Source organism: Sciurus vulgaris (assembly GCF_902686455.1).
Source record: "Sciurus vulgaris genome assembly, chromosome: 1".
In the NCBI taxonomy this organism is placed as follows: domain Eukaryota; kingdom Metazoa; phylum Chordata; class Mammalia; order Rodentia; family Sciuridae; genus Sciurus; species Sciurus vulgaris.
In genome coordinates, this window is record NC_136461.1 from 203,353,629 (window position 1) to 203,371,256 (window position 17,628).

General features: G+C 42.0%; 1 protein-coding gene across 1 annotated transcript in view; it reads right to left on the minus strand.

Annotated features, from left to right (window-relative positions):
* The window catches only part of DNAAF11 (dynein axonemal assembly factor 11), a 92,674-nt gene that overhangs the window by 43,630 nt on the left and 31,416 nt on the right, over nt 1-17,628 (minus strand). The window contains exons 6-10 of the mRNA XM_079125651.1: nt 13,150-13,341; nt 10,536-10,613; nt 7,828-7,893; nt 4,240-4,309; nt 3,331-3,430 (exon numbers count right to left, since the gene is read on the minus strand). Of these exons, the coding sequence (XP_078981777.1) occupies nt 3,331-3,430; nt 4,240-4,309; nt 7,828-7,893; nt 10,536-10,613; nt 13,150-13,341 (506 nt within the window). The remainder of the gene's footprint in view (nt 1-3,330; nt 3,431-4,239; nt 4,310-7,827; nt 7,894-10,535; nt 10,614-13,149; nt 13,342-17,628) is intronic.

Genomic DNA, 17,628 nt, shown 5'->3' on the forward strand with positions numbered 1-17,628 from the left:
ATGGTTCTGATGTCTCTGCCTCACTGAAAGGGCTTTGGTCAGGACAGCAGAGGCCTGTACTGTCCAAAGACAGCCACCTCCTCTGTGTGGTCCTCAGACTCAGCCGCCCCCTCTGTAACAGCCTGCCGCCATACTCTCCCCACCTTGCTTTACTTCTGTTCTGTTACGCAGCCTTCACTCTCCATCCTGTCTTCTAGAGAAAAGCTGGCTGTCACCAGGAGATATCACCTCTCAAAACACCAGACAGCCTGACTCGGGCTCCTGGGACACACACTGCCTCCCTCTAGGGTGTAGCATCCTTGGTAAAGCTGACTTTTCTTCCCCTCAACAGCCATCTTAGAGGTTTTGCCATGGGATGAGCTTCTTAATCTGAGCTTAGTAGCTCCTTCTTTGCAAAAAACGATTTTTTTTCTCAGGTGGGGCACAGTGGAGCAGACCTGCAATCCCAGTAACTCAGAGATCGAGGCAGGAGGATGGGAAATTCAAGACCAGCCTCAACTATTTAGTGTAGGCCCTTAGCTCCTTAATAAGACCTGTTTCAAAATAAAAAATAAAAAGGGCTGGGGATGCAACGTAGTTAAGCGGCCCTCGGTTCAATCTCTAGTAATCATCCCCCAGAAAAAGACATTTTCTTCTCTAGGCTTCCTGATACCACACACTCCTGTCTTCCTAATTCACTGATGGCTCATCCATGATTTCACATGCTGACTCTTTCCTACTCAGGCACAGATCGAAGGAATGTCTCCCTGCTCCAAATGGGTCTCCTGTCCCCTTCATCTTGACGTCCTCCTGATGTGATCTTTTTCAGGTCCATGTTTGTAACCATATATCTATATATAGATACCCATAATCTCCATTTTCATATCCCTGGTCTGTTCTCTCCACGGAGCTCAAGGCCTGAGATGTTTACTGGATGCCAATTTAAAATGGCCCAGTCAACCCATAATTTGCTTCTCCAAATCTCCCTCAGTCTTTCCCATCTGAGGAAGTGGCACCAGCGTATGCCCTTAAGGAGAGCAGCCTGACCTCCCTGCATCTTGCTGACACTCCCGTGAAAGCAGTCTGAATTCTGTTACTTACCACTACTTCCTACCCACCATCATCTTCCAACCCGCCACCCACTGCAGAGTCATCTCACTGTTTGTGCTGCTTCTATTCTTTCTGCCCTTTGATTCTTAATTCACAAAGAAGGCGGAATTATCTTTTAAAAACATAAATCGGATCTTCATTCCTCCACTTAAAACCTACCAGTGGTTTTCCCTGGCACTAGGATTACTACTCATGTTCTTTGTCCAGGCCCAGAAGGCCGTGTAGGGGCTAGCTTGCTTCTGCCTGTGTTTCTGGCACTTTCTTTCACTCTCCTCCTTAGTCATTATATTTCAGATATTCCACCCTCCCCCACCCTGTTCCTGGACCAGTACCCTCATTCAACCTGTTGTGGTTTAGATATGAGGTGTTCCCCAAAGGCTCATGTGTGAGACAGTGCATGAATGATCAGAGGTAAAATGATGAGACTTTGAGAGCTACAACCTAATCCGGGGATCAGTCCACTGATAGAGATAAACTGGGCGCTAACTGTAGGCAGGAAAGGTGTGGCTGGAGGAAGCAGGCCACTGGGGGGTGTGCCGTTGGTGTTTATATTTTCCCCCTGGCAGGTGGACCTCCCTCTCTGCTTCCCAGTTGCTAGGTCCTGAGTTGCTCCCCTCTACCTTCGGCCATAATATTCTGCCTCACCTGGGGCCCAGAGCTGGACAGAACCTCTGAAGCCATGAGCCTAAGTAAACTTTTCCTCCTCTAAGTTCATCAGGTCTTTGAGTCACAGAAAGACGGAGCCGACTATTACACCACCCACGCCCCTGTCCTTGCTGTTCTTTCTACTTAGCACATCATCTTTCCTCCTGGGCCGGGTCTCGGTTTAAGAGCGCTTCCCACAGGAGTCTTTCCTGACCTTTCCTGACCTTCGTGAGGTCTCCGGGGCCTGTCTCCTGCCCTCTGTGGTTCCACTCTACCTCATCACCAGCTGAGTCTTCATCCTAGTGACCTCTCCACCTGAAATAAGCTTGTTTGCTTGTTGTGTGTGTTCTGTCTGATGCTAGGGAGTGGGGACCTTGCCGTCCACCCTGGAGCAGTGTCTGGCTGCTAGCCTGCACTCACTGGATGTTAAAGAATGAAAGTACAGTTTATACCTGTGTCATTTTTCTCCTTGGTTTCCAGCAGTGCCTCTCTGGTCTCTCCAGCACATCCCCAACACCATGATGCACCTGGAGTGGCGCTTCTGTCCAAGGTCACCTGTGCACTTCCCGCTGCAGGCCTTCCAGCTTTCTCTTCCTGCCCTCCCTCATGTGCCCCTTCCCAGTCACACACTGTGCCTCCTCTTCCTGCCTCCTTGCCATATGGCCCTCCTCTCCTCCGCTATCACCCTCGACTTGCCCTTCAAACTCATGGTGCTGCATTTCTTCTTCACCAAATTAGAGTCAGCTCTCCTATTTCTAGCACATGACTCTATTATTGTTTTTCTCAGACTGTAGCAAATTATTTGCTTTTAACCTTGCTCCCCTACTAGAATCATTAAAAAACCAGAGTTTCTTATTCATCTTTAGGCCAGCAACTGACACAACATAGGCCCTTGATAATGCTTGCTAAATTGAATTGAATCAAATTGATCCCACTGCCATATAGAAAATACATATGTAACACCAACAATAACCCCTTCCAAAAAAAAAAAAAGAGTTTTAGTTAAAGCAATATCTGGTGCATATCATAAAAACAATACTGAAATAACCTGAGCAGTATTCCCTGAGTGCTAACCATGCTATGAATGTTATATGCATTCTCTCCCTTAAAAACAACATTAGGAAATAGAGGCCTAGACATGTTAATAACTCTTCCAAAGTTACAAAACTAGTAAGCTCAATATTTGGAAATCAAACAAACTTTTTAGAGATCCAGGTCTCCTATCTCTCCTCTCAAGCTAATTAGGGGAAGGTACCAATCACCATGTAATAGACATGCTCAGTGGCATCTACTTTCCTTAGAAGAACCATGTGACTTATCCTCCAACTGCCACCCAGACACTGGTCTGCACAGACCCCAGAAGGTGGCAGAGACAAGAACTGCAGAAGTGACAGAAGGCTGCACCACCCGGGCCCTAGTCACCCCAGTCTCAGCTCCTCCTCCTCATAGACCTCTGCCCTCCTACTGAGTTGGTCCAAGTAGATGTTCTGGTTCTTTCAATGAAGCACCCAAGCAGAAGTCATCATTAGCCCTGGTAGGTCAAGTTCCATCAGGGCCCTGTGTCTCTGGACTGGAAATGGATAGACATGCTGTTACCTACCTTGGGCATGCAGATCACCAAATGTCCCGTTGTCTGTGATCTTTTAGCAGAGCTGCTATCAGGTTTGACTTCTGCAGGAAGGACAAGCTGAAATGGCTGAAATTAAGTAGCAGGTATCAAGAACAAGGGCATGTTACCTGAGAGTTACTTCAAGAGATATTTTCACTACAAATTCAAGATGCACTGCTCAATTAAGAAATGTGCCTAAACTTACTAGGAAAATATAATACATAAGGTGTGCTTGGTATGCATGAACCATTTTACTTATTTTAATGAATAAAGGACAGTCACCAATCACAAACAGTGAAACACTCATGGATCCATTTATACTAAAAAGCAGTTTACAGATAAAACATCCACATATTTCCTTTTTAATGCAGTCAAGTTGATCTATGTGAATGCTCAGAATCAGCTAAAAATACTTTTTCAAACATGATAACATTAGGGCTGGGGTTGTGGCTCAGTGGTAGACACTCATCTAGCATGTGTGAGACACTGGGCTTGATCCTCAGTACCACATAAAAATAAATAAATACAATAAAATTACTGTGTCTATCTATGACTAAAAAGATATTTAAAAAAAAAAAAGACAACATTAGAGTTGCCGTGAATGGAATTGATGAAATCGCTATTTAGAATGGGTATACCCTTAAACTTTATACATGGACCACCACACACATGGCCATGCTACCAGGTTTTAAAAAGTCCAACATGAGGCAGGGTTGCACATTTTCTCAAGCTGTGCAATGGTCAGCAGTCATTGGCACTTTATAGCATTCCCATGGCATAAAAAAATATAGCACTCTGTTTTTTCTGTTCTGCTAATAGTTTGCAAACTTTTGAGGCAACGCAGCTTAATTCAAGGCATATCTTTTAAGACATTAGAGTCCTGGGGCTCCACTTACCTTTCCTTTGACCATTACTCGCACATAAGTTGGCTGCACATCAACCTCAATGAGAGAAGTGTCCATATACCTTCAAAATCAAACAGGCCCAATCTTATCATTTCTAAAAGCAGTAAGTTTTAAAAAGTACAAATATAAATTCACACACTTAAACACATTTTAAGTGAAGAAAGTTTAAAATCTCCATGCTAACCAGGTCTTAAAAACTAGTTTTTAATTAATCCCTAGTCCAGAGGAAATTCAATACATCAGCTATTTCATTTTAAGACCTACAAGTACACTTGGCATTGATTGCCCCTAACCCAAAAATATCTGAGGCCTGAAAAACCAGAGGTTAGCAAAAATCAGCTTGCCATGTGCTTTCATGAATATTTTATTTTAAGCCCCTACAACTCAAATAGACAGGACTGCTGAATCCACTGGGCCCAGGGCCTACAGCCGCCAGTCCTGCCTCCTCAGACACTCTCCAGTCCTGCAGCTGTTCTGCAGCTGTGCTGGGACCATCGCCCCTGGAAGACAAGCATGCTTCTTCCCTCGAAGGACATCTGCTTCCAGTGAGGACAGTGGCCCCACGATCAGTTGGCTATATTTTCCTTTTCTCATGAGCAAATGGAAGATTTCCATTTCACATTGCTCATCGAAATAAGTTTAGCCAAATAATTATCTGTATATATTTAAAAATACTGATTGTAGATATTAGAAAATACAACAATGATTCAAAAATCACCAACATTAAGGCAGGAAAGTCAATATGGGGGTTGCAGGCCCAGGCTTTGGAGTCACACAGACTTGTGGGAATTGACTTCACAGCTTCCTGCTGCATTACCTGAGACTAAGTTCCTAACATCTCAGAGCCTCAGTTTTATCATCTATACAGTGAGGATACTGATCATGCCTCCCTCTAAGAATGCATGAAGGTAGATGCATGGTGCCCATCTATAGTTAATGAAATAGCATTACGTTATTTAATAAAACAATTTCATAAAAATAAAAATAGAGACCATGTCTTTTACAACTTAATGTGTAATGTTTACCACTTTAACAGATGATATGTTCTTTTCCATGTGTAGGGTCTCCTAATGTGTTCATCTGTTCCTGTCTGCAGGGTCCTTCTCTGTCTGAAGAGATTTTCCAGTTCTTTTTAGAGCAAGCTGCCTCTCAGACTTCAGTTGTCATTGGTCACATCAGCAAGGTTCCCTGACCACCCCATACCACCAACCACAGACTTCACACAACATTGAACACTCTTCTTCTGTAAGACTCATTAGATGCTTTTACTGTCCACCTTCCCAGCTATAGGGGAGCTTTGACTGTATCTAGAACATTCTGCTTATAATCTCTCCATGCCCAGCACACTATATATAAGTGTTTTGTAGGTAATTATTGAATAATGGCCAGAAGTGTACATGACTGAATGAGTTTAACTTCATGTATATTCTCATGTGTCAAGATAATAAGGAATTTAAATATAAGTCATTAGACAGAATCATGAGAATAGAAGGGGTTTACTACATAGAAGGAGAAATACACCACCCCTAAAACCCACAGACGTGGGGATGAGGAAAGTTTCCAGTACAGAATACTTTAATTTTTTTTTTTTTTTTACCTCTGAATAGGCAAGGAGCCAACAGAGTCAAAAGTAAAGGGACTGTAGGTGCCATAAACTCAGAAAGAAAGAAGAAAACCCTAAACCAGTGGAAAGGACTTCAAAGGATGAAACGGTGAACATTCAAGGCAACACAAGAGGAATGGCTGAGTGGAGAGCTGCAGAAAGAGAGGACATGAAGCAATCTGGGGAAGCATTGCAAAAGCATTGAAGACAGGTGACAGGCAGCAAGTGGGAGGTGGATACGGGGAGTGGGAGACATGGCCCCATTCACAGAACCAGAGGTGAAAGCCATGCAACTGTCCCTCTGCTGGTGAATAGACAGTAGTGTGTGCTTAATCCACACAATGGAATACTATTCAGCTGTAAAAAGGAAGGAGATTCTGAGACATGCTGTGACAGGGATAAACCTTGAAGACATTTTGGTGAGTGAAAGAAACCCACACACAGGCTGTGTGTTGTATGATTCCATTCATAAAAACTATCCAGAATAGGCAGATATAAGATACAGAGAGCTGGTAAAAAATAAATAAATAAATAAATAAATAAATAAATAAATAAATAAATAAATAAATAAATAAATAAATAAATAAATAAAAAGAGTGACTTCTTCAAGGATAAAGGGGTTTCCTTTAAGGGTGAGGAAAACGTTCTCGAGCTAGATGGTGCTAATGGTTATACAACATTGCGTGTACACTAAATACCTGAGTTGTGCTTTGAAACAGTTGAAAAGGTGAAGTTTAAGTTCCATGTACTTCTCCACCATTCAGCAAGCGAAGACCTAAGGGTTTATTTCGAGGCTCCTCCAGTCTCGGTTTGCTTTGGGGAGACTCACCCTAGGACAATGCGCCCTGCCTCCTGGGTAGTTCCAGGTCAGCAGCTCCTCCTCCCTCCCAGATGACTGAGAAGCTCAATAGAACTGAGCACGTGAAGCACCAACACAAAGAGAAAGGCCTCTAATGTCACCCACAGGCGTCCACATTCACTGACCCCCACAATCGCCTTTCATTCCTCGTTCATTCCCTGTTCATTTCCTCCCGCATTTGTGGAGGCCACTGAGGAGCCAGGCACTGGATAGCTTGGTGCTGGAGATGAACAGAAAAGCAAGTTCCTGCCCTGGCCTCAAATCTGCTGAGATACAGGTGCGTTTATACTTGGTCAGATAGGAACCCCAAAGCAGGGCGGGGCGGGGAAAGGGCTGCAAGGGTTAGCGCCTGTTTTAGTCGGATGGTGGCCAGTGTCCTCCCCATAAGGTGACATCTGATTTCAGGTGGGAGGATAGGAGGCCACATGTCACAAGGACACTGAGGATGACTGCATTGCAGGCAGAGGCAGCGTGTGTGAGTGGACCCTGAGATGACCAGGGGAGTATCAGGTAGTGACCCAAAGCTAATACCCTCAAGAAGTGAGGCGGTGTGACCTGTGACAAGGAAAGGTGACAGGCTGAGGGTGGAGGGTCAAAGCACAGCATTTTAGGAAGAAGAGAGGATGAGAGGCAAGCAGGACCCCTTGGCCACCCACCTGCCCATGGGAATGAAGAGCATGGGTGAGACCAGTCAAGAGGCAGGAGGGCGGCACAGAAGCTCCCTGGTGACCTTCCCTCAGGTCTCCAGATGGGCCCAGGGCCTGACCACCTGCAGCTTATTATGTGTCAAAGTGTTTGGGAGAAACAGAGGACCATGAAAGTAAAGAGGTGGCTTAAGAGCAGAGAGGTCCGCACAGCGGCAGCATTGGAGCACAGCAAAGCTCTGAGAACCACCTAGACGCAGGTGTGTTCCAGAGTTCAGTCATGGGCTGTGGATTTACTTCTCCTTTCATTTTCATGCTTTAAAAAATTATAGTAAATTCTGTCTTGAAAAACGAACTTTTTCATTTAACCACATGGCAAACCAAATTCCATTTCCAAATGTTTCAGAACTCAAAAGACTGCTACTGAGAAGGCAAATCAGAGGGTAAATAAGTGCAAAATAAAATGTTTTTACCTATAGACAGCCAAGTCCAGGATGAGCTGGTTACGCTTTTCATCATCTTTCAAGGAGAAGTCAAGTCTAAAAAATAACACATTTGGGGAATGTCTTTAGGCTACGGTACAGGTAACCCCACCAGAGGATTAAAAGTAAATTTGATAATGATTATATAAAACTCTCCAATGACAAACCTACTTTGGTAGCTGGACAATAAAATAGCCATATTTATTTTTAAGTTTCACAGAAACCTACAACATGTCAATAAATCACTTATTTTACATTGTTTACATGTGAGACTCTTAAGGTAAATGACATACAAAAAATTAGCTTTGATGCAGAGATGGAGACATCTGGTGGCTAAAGCTTTCTTTCCCCTTTCATCTGAGTTTGCTAGAAGCAACCTACAGCATTGGAATTACTTAGGAAGGCTTAAGTGGGAGATTTGCATGTCCTTTATCCAACATTCTATTCCTCAGGTTTCAAAAGGTCCTCTCTTCCTTCTTGTTCCTTGTCACTCTCTTTCTTCTTTTGTGACTGACCTTCCCTTTGCTGCCAGTGATTTGTTGCTCTGTTTTACAGATGAAGAAACAGAGGTAGGATTTCAAGGCTTAGGTCTTTCAACAGCACCTAGTCTGAGCCCTAAGCAGAGCTTCCATGCGGTTAACACACTATCCACAACTCCTTGGGCAACTTTCTTTGAAGCACCTCACTTATCATACCGTAATGTATATAATCTGACACTGTTATGGAATGGAAGCTAAATTATTTGGAAAAAGCAAAGTTAACTGCAGATGTGGCTTCCAGCAGCGGTCTGCTGTGGCGGGCACTCTCCTTGCTGCCAAAGATCCAGCCGTCCAGGACTTCTCGTGTCTCAATGACCTGTGCGTACTTTGTCTCATCTCAGAGACATGTTATGTCCTGTCCCCTCCCCAGTGCTCACTTATTCCTCAATTCCCCAGTCAGCCAACTTGAAAACTCTCCCTTAAAAGACTACCACTGAAAGTCAATTTCAGAGAGGTCGCTACTCATCCTCCCTCTCTGCTCCCCCTTTATTCCTGCAGCAGAACCCCTGATTTATCCAGGAAAGTGGCTTAAAGAATGAAGACTATACCTTCCAGCCCCCTTGTACCAAGGTGTGCTCATGTGATTGACGCCAGTTAGGGAAAGTGTCATATGGCACTTTCCAGGACTTTTCCTGAAGCAAGGAACTGGGTGCCCCTGCCTGCCTGCATTACTCAACTGAGAAGAACAGATTGTGGGAGGCCAACATGCAAACCGTGCTGACTACTGAAGCTTCTGGAACCGTCTAAGCAAGAGGGAGCGCTGGCTTCTTCTAGGGTGGTAGTGATGAGGTAAGGAGAAGCAGCTGGACTCTGGGTTCCCTGAAGGAAGAGCTTATGAGGTTCACTGACAAGAGAAGGATCCAGGACAAACCCAAGGCTTTGGTCAGCCATTGGGGGGATGCTCCCTACTGGGAGGCAGAAGGGTGGGAGACCGAGCACATCAGGGTAGAGGGTGGTAGTAGGATGGAAAGCAGGACTCTGAGTCATGTTTGTTATTTTACATCAACATAGTGATGTCAACGTCTGGGAGGAGGGCGACCATGGGAAAGCAGGCAGTAGCAGCTGGAGGAGGTCATCCGTCCTTCAGAGAATCTTCCTAAGTGAACTGGTTTCAGGGGCAGGAAGGGTGGCCAGTGTGAGAAGAGAGGTGATCTAACCAGGGTTCACAGAGCTCTGGGTCCCCCTCATGCCCTGCTGCAGGCTGAAGAGAGAGTCCTCTCGTGGACTGTTCAGCTCCACCAAGGCAGCTTCTGTCACTGCGCCGCCATGCAGTGCCTTGGCAGAGTGTCCACCCCGCCCTCCTGTCTGCGGGATGAAGAGGTGGAGATGCGGCCTGGCAGTCACTGGAACTGGGTGAGCAGGGCACTCAGACTCGCCACCCAGCAGCTACGAGAACTCAGGCGAGCCACTTCACTTCTTGAGCTCGGGTTCAGGAGCAGTAAAAAAGAAGCCCTGCCTCCCGTCCAGGATTGCCGTGAGAAGGAGCGATGGCTGGGAGTGACTCCACACAGTGCCTTCCTCCAGGTAATAACGGCAAAGTAGGGGTGGGCGCAAACAGGCTTGGACTACTGAGAGGAAGCAAGTGAGGCCTGGTCCACAGGCTTGCTGCTCTCTACCTTTCAGCTTGCCTTCTCCTTTGCACCTTCCAGACAGAGTAGGCCGGATGTGATTAGACTTGAGGATTCCCGGCTTGAGTGTTTTCCCTCTGTGGTGAACTTCACTGAGGTATTTATTCCGGTTCCTGTGCCCAGCTTTCTAATGCTTTGTAGGAGTGTTCCAGAGTACAGCACGGAGGTGAAGGAGATTATCAGTATTCTCAACCAGCTTCTTCATGGCAGAATTTAAAAATTCATAAACACAGTAACAACACAGTGGCAATTTTCAGGCATAAAATTGTATGTAGTTCAAAGTTTCATGGGATACATAAATAACTAGGATGCCATATGGCAAGGTCATTTTCTGGATGTCAAGAAAATTATGTACTTGAAAACATAATGGATGTTTGGCTTTGAAATATACACAAAATGACATTATTATTAGACTCATCAAACTCATTAAGAGTGGTCAATTTATTCTGGGCAGAGCAAAGCTCTCACTGAACCCATGATGGTCACCACCCACCAGTGTCGCCTCCCTAGGGTACACTCTGCCCTTACGCACTTGGGCTCGTTGACATTCAGGGCCTTTCCATCTTCAGTGATCAAAGTCCGCGCTGGTTTCACTTTCTTCTTTTTTTCACTTAAGATAGGGGGTAGATGGGAATAAGGGGTATGGGGAGGGGTAAATAAACAAAGAAAACATAAAAGTAATTAATATGTTTTTGTGAAACAGCTTAAGAAAACTCAATCTGATATATGTAAATACACCAACAATTCACTTATGAAGTCAATTCCTTTAATTCTATCTATGCTGGGAACTAAAAATCAAGCCAGATTTTTTTTATGGTTATATCTAAATCTGTAAAGCAAAAATGTGACCAAGACAATTTGCCAGATAATTTGAATAGAGGAAGAAGACTCTTTTTGATGAAATGCCCATGAATATTTAAATGAGTCTATTTTATGCATGATTTACCCAGATAACTGTCAATTCTCCATTTGTGTGTAGAGCTTCTGCTTCAGTTAAAAGTATAATTTTTAAAACACCAAGTAGAATCTATTCTACAGACATAAAAATTACCAGTACATAGGATCTATGTAAAAAGATATTTCTCACAGCATTTATTTGGAGTGGCAAAACCCAGGACTGTTGTGGATCTCTATCCGTGGAGGAATGATTGGGTCCACTATGGTACATTCACACTATGAAATATCTTACAGCAATTAAAAATGTTTTTATCTTTACATAGCAACCCAGAAAGTGTTGATGATGTATTTAGTGAGAACAAATACATAAAATATAAGTCTACTGTTTTTTTAAGACCTCAAGTCCTACATTTGCTTGAAAACTTACACAATTATAGAAGGAGAAAAATGCGTGGTGGCATTGACCCAAGTCTGTTAACTGCAGGATAGGAGGAAAAGAAAAGGAGCAGAAAGGAGAACATTTATGGAATACATGAAGTCAAATTTAGTCCATAATTTTTATTTAAAACATTACTGAAAATATTTTTAAAAACTTAAATAGGCACATGTGGACAAGATCTAGAAGATGAAATGAACAAATTTGTAGAGATGATGGAACTGGAGGTAATTGTTTGCCTTGAATTTCTATTGTCCTTTTAATAGAGATTCTGCTTCAGCCAACTTTATTTAAAAATTCACTCACATTCTTCTGCATCTTAAACTGAGCCTCCAGATCTAATTAAGCTACTATTTTAATGACTCAGGACAATTAAAGGGTATCCAGAAATATCTGGCTTCACCCGACACACTGCGGACAAGAGCTGAATTGGGATGAAAGGCTGGCCTGGTCCCTGCTTTCTCCCAGCTGGTACAAATGACCAAACAACCAAAGAGGCCCATGTCCCACGGGCCCACAGATTGGGCAGACTATAGACACTTAAGCAGAGAGACCATCCCTCCATCTAGCTCAGCCTGGCTCTGTTAGATGCCAGAGAAAAAAAAAAATCTGCTCATTTTAACTCAATACTGTATAGATTACCCCCCCACACACACACATGCACATATAAACAAGCATGCACATGCGTGCGTGTGTGTGTTAGGGTATATATGTTAGAAATACCACATACATGCATTCTATAAACACATACAAATTCCATTTCAAGTGACTCTTAAGTCTGCAAAGGACATTCATATTTATCGACTCATCTCATTTTCTTAACACACAGTGGTGGTAAAGCAGGTAGAATAAGCTCTGCTTAACAAATGAGAAGTAAGGTTCCTGCCAACATTACACAGAGAACAAGGGACCAGTTCCCAACATTTTCTGATATTATTTCAGTGCTCTTCCCAGAGCAATGGGTGACCTCTCCATGTAAAAAACACCATGTTTTACAAATAAGTGATTTATACAAAATATGATTCTCTATCATTATTGCTTCCTATGTTTCTTACTTATGAAAAACTTTTTATGAAAGCAGTACAGATTTCTAAGTTCTTCTAGTTGCTTTTAGTTGATAATCACAGGGGGATATATTTTGTCTAATTCATCTCATTGCCATGTAGATTACTAGATTTCAGAACTAATTGATCATATTCTCAAGCTTATGCATTACAAGTATTCCCATAAGTGATATATTTTACATATTAGACTTAAGCAATCACATGAAATGGAATGACACAGGTAGGGCCTATCTTTGAAAATAGTATGCTGAAAATAATAGCTTAAGCACCTTAACTTTTGACAAATCACATTGAAAGTGAAATCACACTGTTAAATATCTAAGAAAGATTACATCATAAAAATTAAATACCTAATGACCTAATTTTAATTCCTCATTTTGAAAACTAATAGAACAAACTCAAAGGAGTTCATTCATCTCACAAAATAACCTTTTTCTTTGTGCCATGATGACTAGTATTTTTAGCCTAGGTCATACTTAGTAGATATATGTAGAGAGTTTCAAAAGCTAAAGACATACAAACAAAACCTGACCTGAAATTTCATAATTCGTGACGTTCCAAAGAAGGTATCTAGATATTAATGAATGTAAGCCAATAAAATTCAATGAAAAGCTGTGTTTAGGAAAAGCAAAATCTATGTATAATAGCTAACAAAGGCTTAACACCTGATGGGTAGAATAATGTGTAACTGTGAAAATATAATATAGGAGTGTTGCCCTACTCTCGGTGATAGGGAAATAAATGAATACCTTAATTTTTCTTGGTCTTTTCGTTGTTTTTCCACGTGTCTAAGAGTTTCCAACCTAGATTCTGGAGTAAACAAGGAAGGTTTATTCCAGAATTCCAGGTCATCTTCACTTTCATTTAATTTCTCTTTGTTGTGTTCCTCTTCTTGTATTTCTGGTGCCTGGACGTGGCCTACGCTCTCTGAAGAAGATCGGCTAGGAAAGTCAAATAAACACGGAGCATGTAAGACCAAAAATGGACCCATGAGTTTCACCCCTAATGCTGCCCCTTTAAATATCTTATACACATATTTTTTCTCATCAGCATCTTGCCTTTGACTGACAGTATGTCTCAGAGACTCTGAGCCAAGGTGAAGACATAACTTCCACAGCACTGAGACAGGCTCCCATCCTCTATCCTCAGAACATGTTGTATCATGCAAGGCTTCATGGTCCTGGCTGATGTGCTACCTAGGCGGCCTTGTTCAACAGTACAGCTTCCTGTCTCCCATCACAGTTTCTGCAGTAACTGTAGTGAGACCCAGGTGTCCTTGGGTTCAGAGACAGGCAAGCACAGAGACCCCTGAACCCAGGTCATCAAGGGCACCCTTCCACACTGCTCCAAGTGCCTGTTCACTTGACCTCCAGGTCCCTTAATGATCCTCTACCTCCAAAATTTTCTTGAGGGTCACATGAGATTTCTGTGCTGGCTCTATTCTTCAGGGTTAACTTCTAATTTCATGACTTTAATATGGTAATGGTTCTCTGTTCTCTCTTTTATTCCTGTTTCGTGAACTGTCCGAGAATGAAATGATGTCTCCATACATCATTGAGTGGGTATTACATGAAATATTCAGCATTCATTCAATACAAGCTCAAGAAATATTTGTTGGGGATCTCCTGAGTGCCAGGCATTAGAGACAGAGTCCCAGTAAAGGCAGAGCAGGACACTGATGTCAGCAGATGAGTCTATTCTAGTGGAGGGAAAGTGACATCATTCCCACAGTGAACACTGGGTATGGTCTCTCACCTCTTCCTGGAATATACACTCTATTAGAAACTGATATTAAATGAAAAAGTTACCTGAAGCTTTTAGTACCAAATATTTCAAATAGTAAGTACCAGTAAATATTGATTTTGTTGTTCATTTTACTGAAATGAAATAACACAAAAAACTTACTTAGTTAATCTAAGATGAACTATGATGTTTTTTCAAGGGATTGTCCAAAAACATTGGAACATGAAATTTAAATAGTATAAACAGAATATAGAATAAAATTATGCTTAGATTCTTTACATATTATAAAATACAAAAAATATCATAATAAGTAAAATAATACAAATCACTGAAAACAGATGCTTTCTATATACCTGTAATTCTTTATGGTATTGAAAACAATCTATGAAGGGAATCTATGATAGTCTAGTTAATTTGTTACTGAAATAATTGGAAACTCACTTAAGTGACTTTTTCCTGGAGAGTGACTACTTGGTTTATTTTCACCTTTTGCAATCTAAAATAATAGTAGGAAAAAAAAAAACTAGAAAAATAACTGTACTTAAGAAAAGCTATCAGAAGCGTAAGCTAAGCAACATAAATCTCCAAAGGCAAAATGCACATAATGTGTGTAGCTGACTGATAGAGTAGACTGAGCACATCTGGGTTGAAAGGAAAAAATCCCCTTCGAACACGGCCTCCAAACCTGCTCTCAGAAGTTTCTCAGTTTTTCACAGATCCCATAGTCCTATCTGCAACTTCAAGGAGAGTCTCATGTCAGTTAAAAGGCCTCTCACTTCACGGTATCCAAAGGTCCACAGTTTAAGTAAAGCTTCAGATTACATCCCTCCTAGTACCCCCATCCTCCACCTGGTCCTGCTACTCTACACCTCCCTGCCCATCTATTCCTTACTCCGTGTCCTATCTCACCGGGGTCCCCTGCCTTCAGGGTTTGGGGCTTAGTAGGATGAATGGGAGAAGTCGGCAAGCCTCTTCCCTGTGGCCACTGCTATTGTAACCTCTCTGTTGCTGCCCTCTCTGGGGCAGTGCCTGACACTGCTCTTCCTTGTGAGCAGCTTTGCTGTTCTTGGAGAAACTAGGAGAGTCCTCCAAGCATTGTTTCCTGTCAAAAACAGTCAATAGACTTCCTGGTCCTGTGACAACTACTTCGCTTCTGCCACTGGCAATTCGCCTCACAGTTTCCTACTGCTGTCACCCCCTTGGGCAGCATCCCTTTAAGACAGTTCTAGCCTGGCTCCTTCCACCATGTATCCTTGGCCTATGGGATAGTCACAGCTCCTTGGCCTGAGAAATGCTCACGCTGTGTTTCCACTAAGGCCCTCTTTCCTGATCCTGCTGCTCCCACCTTTTCCCTTCTCCAGGCGGGAAGCAGGCTTCAGTGAGATGAGAGGTGAAAGGTGCACCTCCTCATTTTATGCTTAAGCTGTAGAATCTCTATGCTGGGAAGAGGAGCACCTTGCTGCTCCTCCCCAACTAGCCAAAGACACACTGGTCCAGGGAGGCCCCTCCAGAACACTTAGGCTTTGTTCCTATAGGCCGGATGGGGCGAATGTGGTGAAGGGTCAGCCAGGCTTGCAGGGGAAGCAGGTCAGCACCTGCGAGGAGCCCAGCCGCAAACTTCTCCTAAAATACAAGGATAGGATGAATTTCAATTTGTGTGAGTCTCTATAAGCCAAGATTTGCAAGTGATCCTCAATAAATTTATGTTCCTATTATAATCTTAAAGCAAAGCAACCAGGAAAAAATATAGTGAGCAAAGGCCCAAACTCACTTATGAACACAGGCTCAAATGCATTAATAAGGTATTAACAAAATTAATGTAGAAATGCATTAATAAACATATGGACAAAGTGTGTTTATTCTAGAAATTCAGGGATAATTTGATATTTGAAAATCTATTAATGTGATTCAACACATTTTATCAGGAAAAAATGGTTATCTCAGTAGATGCAAGAAAAACGTTCTGTAAAAATTCAATGTATGTGGAGATTAAAGCTCTTCATGCCAGTTATTCTGTGGGTGGAGACAAGAAGACAGCAGGCTCAAGGACAGCCCTGATGACTTAGTGAGACCCTGTCTCAAAAATTAAATAAAATACAAGAGTGGACTGTGGATGTGGCTCAGTGCTAGAAGGCTTGTCTACCGTGTGGGAGGTCCTGGTGTCAAACCCCAGGACTGCATAAAGAAAACTTAACTTTACCAAACTACAAAGCAAACATTTTACTTGATGATGGGGAATAGAAATCATTGTTTATAAAGTTGGGAATGAGATACTGACACCCCTTCTTACTGCTGCTATTCATCCCATATTGGAGTTCTTCCTGGATGCCATAAAAAGATAACAAAGTGAAGGCAGAAGGATTGGAAAACTTTTTTAAAGTTGCTATTTACAAACTGTTGTTACTTCTTTTTATCACAGCAAAAAGGTTACTCTCTAAACTTCTGCATCTTTTAAGAAAGTCAACAAGACTGCTTAATACAATATCAGTATCCAGAAACCATTTGACTCTTTATACATCAGCAGAAACTGATTATATGTTTTTTATTCTATTCTACAAGATTCTTAGGAATAAATCTAATGAAAGGTGATGTAATACCTTTATATGGAAAATTTAAAACCTTGGTGAGGAATCAGTAGAAGATCTAAATAAACAAAGAACAATTCCTAAATTTAGCAAGAAAAGAATCAATACCATGAAGATGTCAACTTTGCCCTAATTAAATTAAGGCAATTTCAGTTAAAGTTCCACTAGGGATTTTTGGGATGCTTAAATTAGTGGATGCTAAAATTCATGCTGAAGGGTAAAGAACAAAGATCAGCCAAGATCATTTTGAAAAATGAGAGCATCTTCTATAAAATACCAAGATTCACTATATACTTATAGAAATTGAAATCAAGTAGAGGAGATGCTTCCATGCAGCAGTCAAGGGACATCAGAAAGAGACCCATGAACACATGTATGGAACAACCTGGTGAGGATGACATGTCTCATCAGTGGGGAAAGAAGAGCAGCTGAATTAAGTGGTGAGGGGCCAAAAACCCGACCAGGGAGCAGTGAGCCCCCTACCCTACAGTATCAACAAAGGCTCATTCCAGGCAGACAGAGATGGCCCTGGGCTTAGGGAGAATCCCATTAAAAATGAAGCAAAAATAAATTTAACAACATTAATATTTTTTAATTCTACAAAATAGAACCATTTATAATTAGGACAAGTGATAGACTGGGAGAAGATATGTGTAAAGAATTTGTATCCAGAACATAAAATAACTATAAATTGGTTTTAAAAAAGTTTGCAATTTATTTAATATAAGCAGAGGGCAAAGATGAAGGAAATCTGAATAGATAACAAACATATGAGAAGAGAATTCAAACTCATTTCTAATTATAGAAATGCCAATTAGGTTAAAACAAATAGGTGCTATTTAATAATAAACTTGATTAGCCACATTTTAAAATCCCATATTATGAGAGCTCTCCTATATT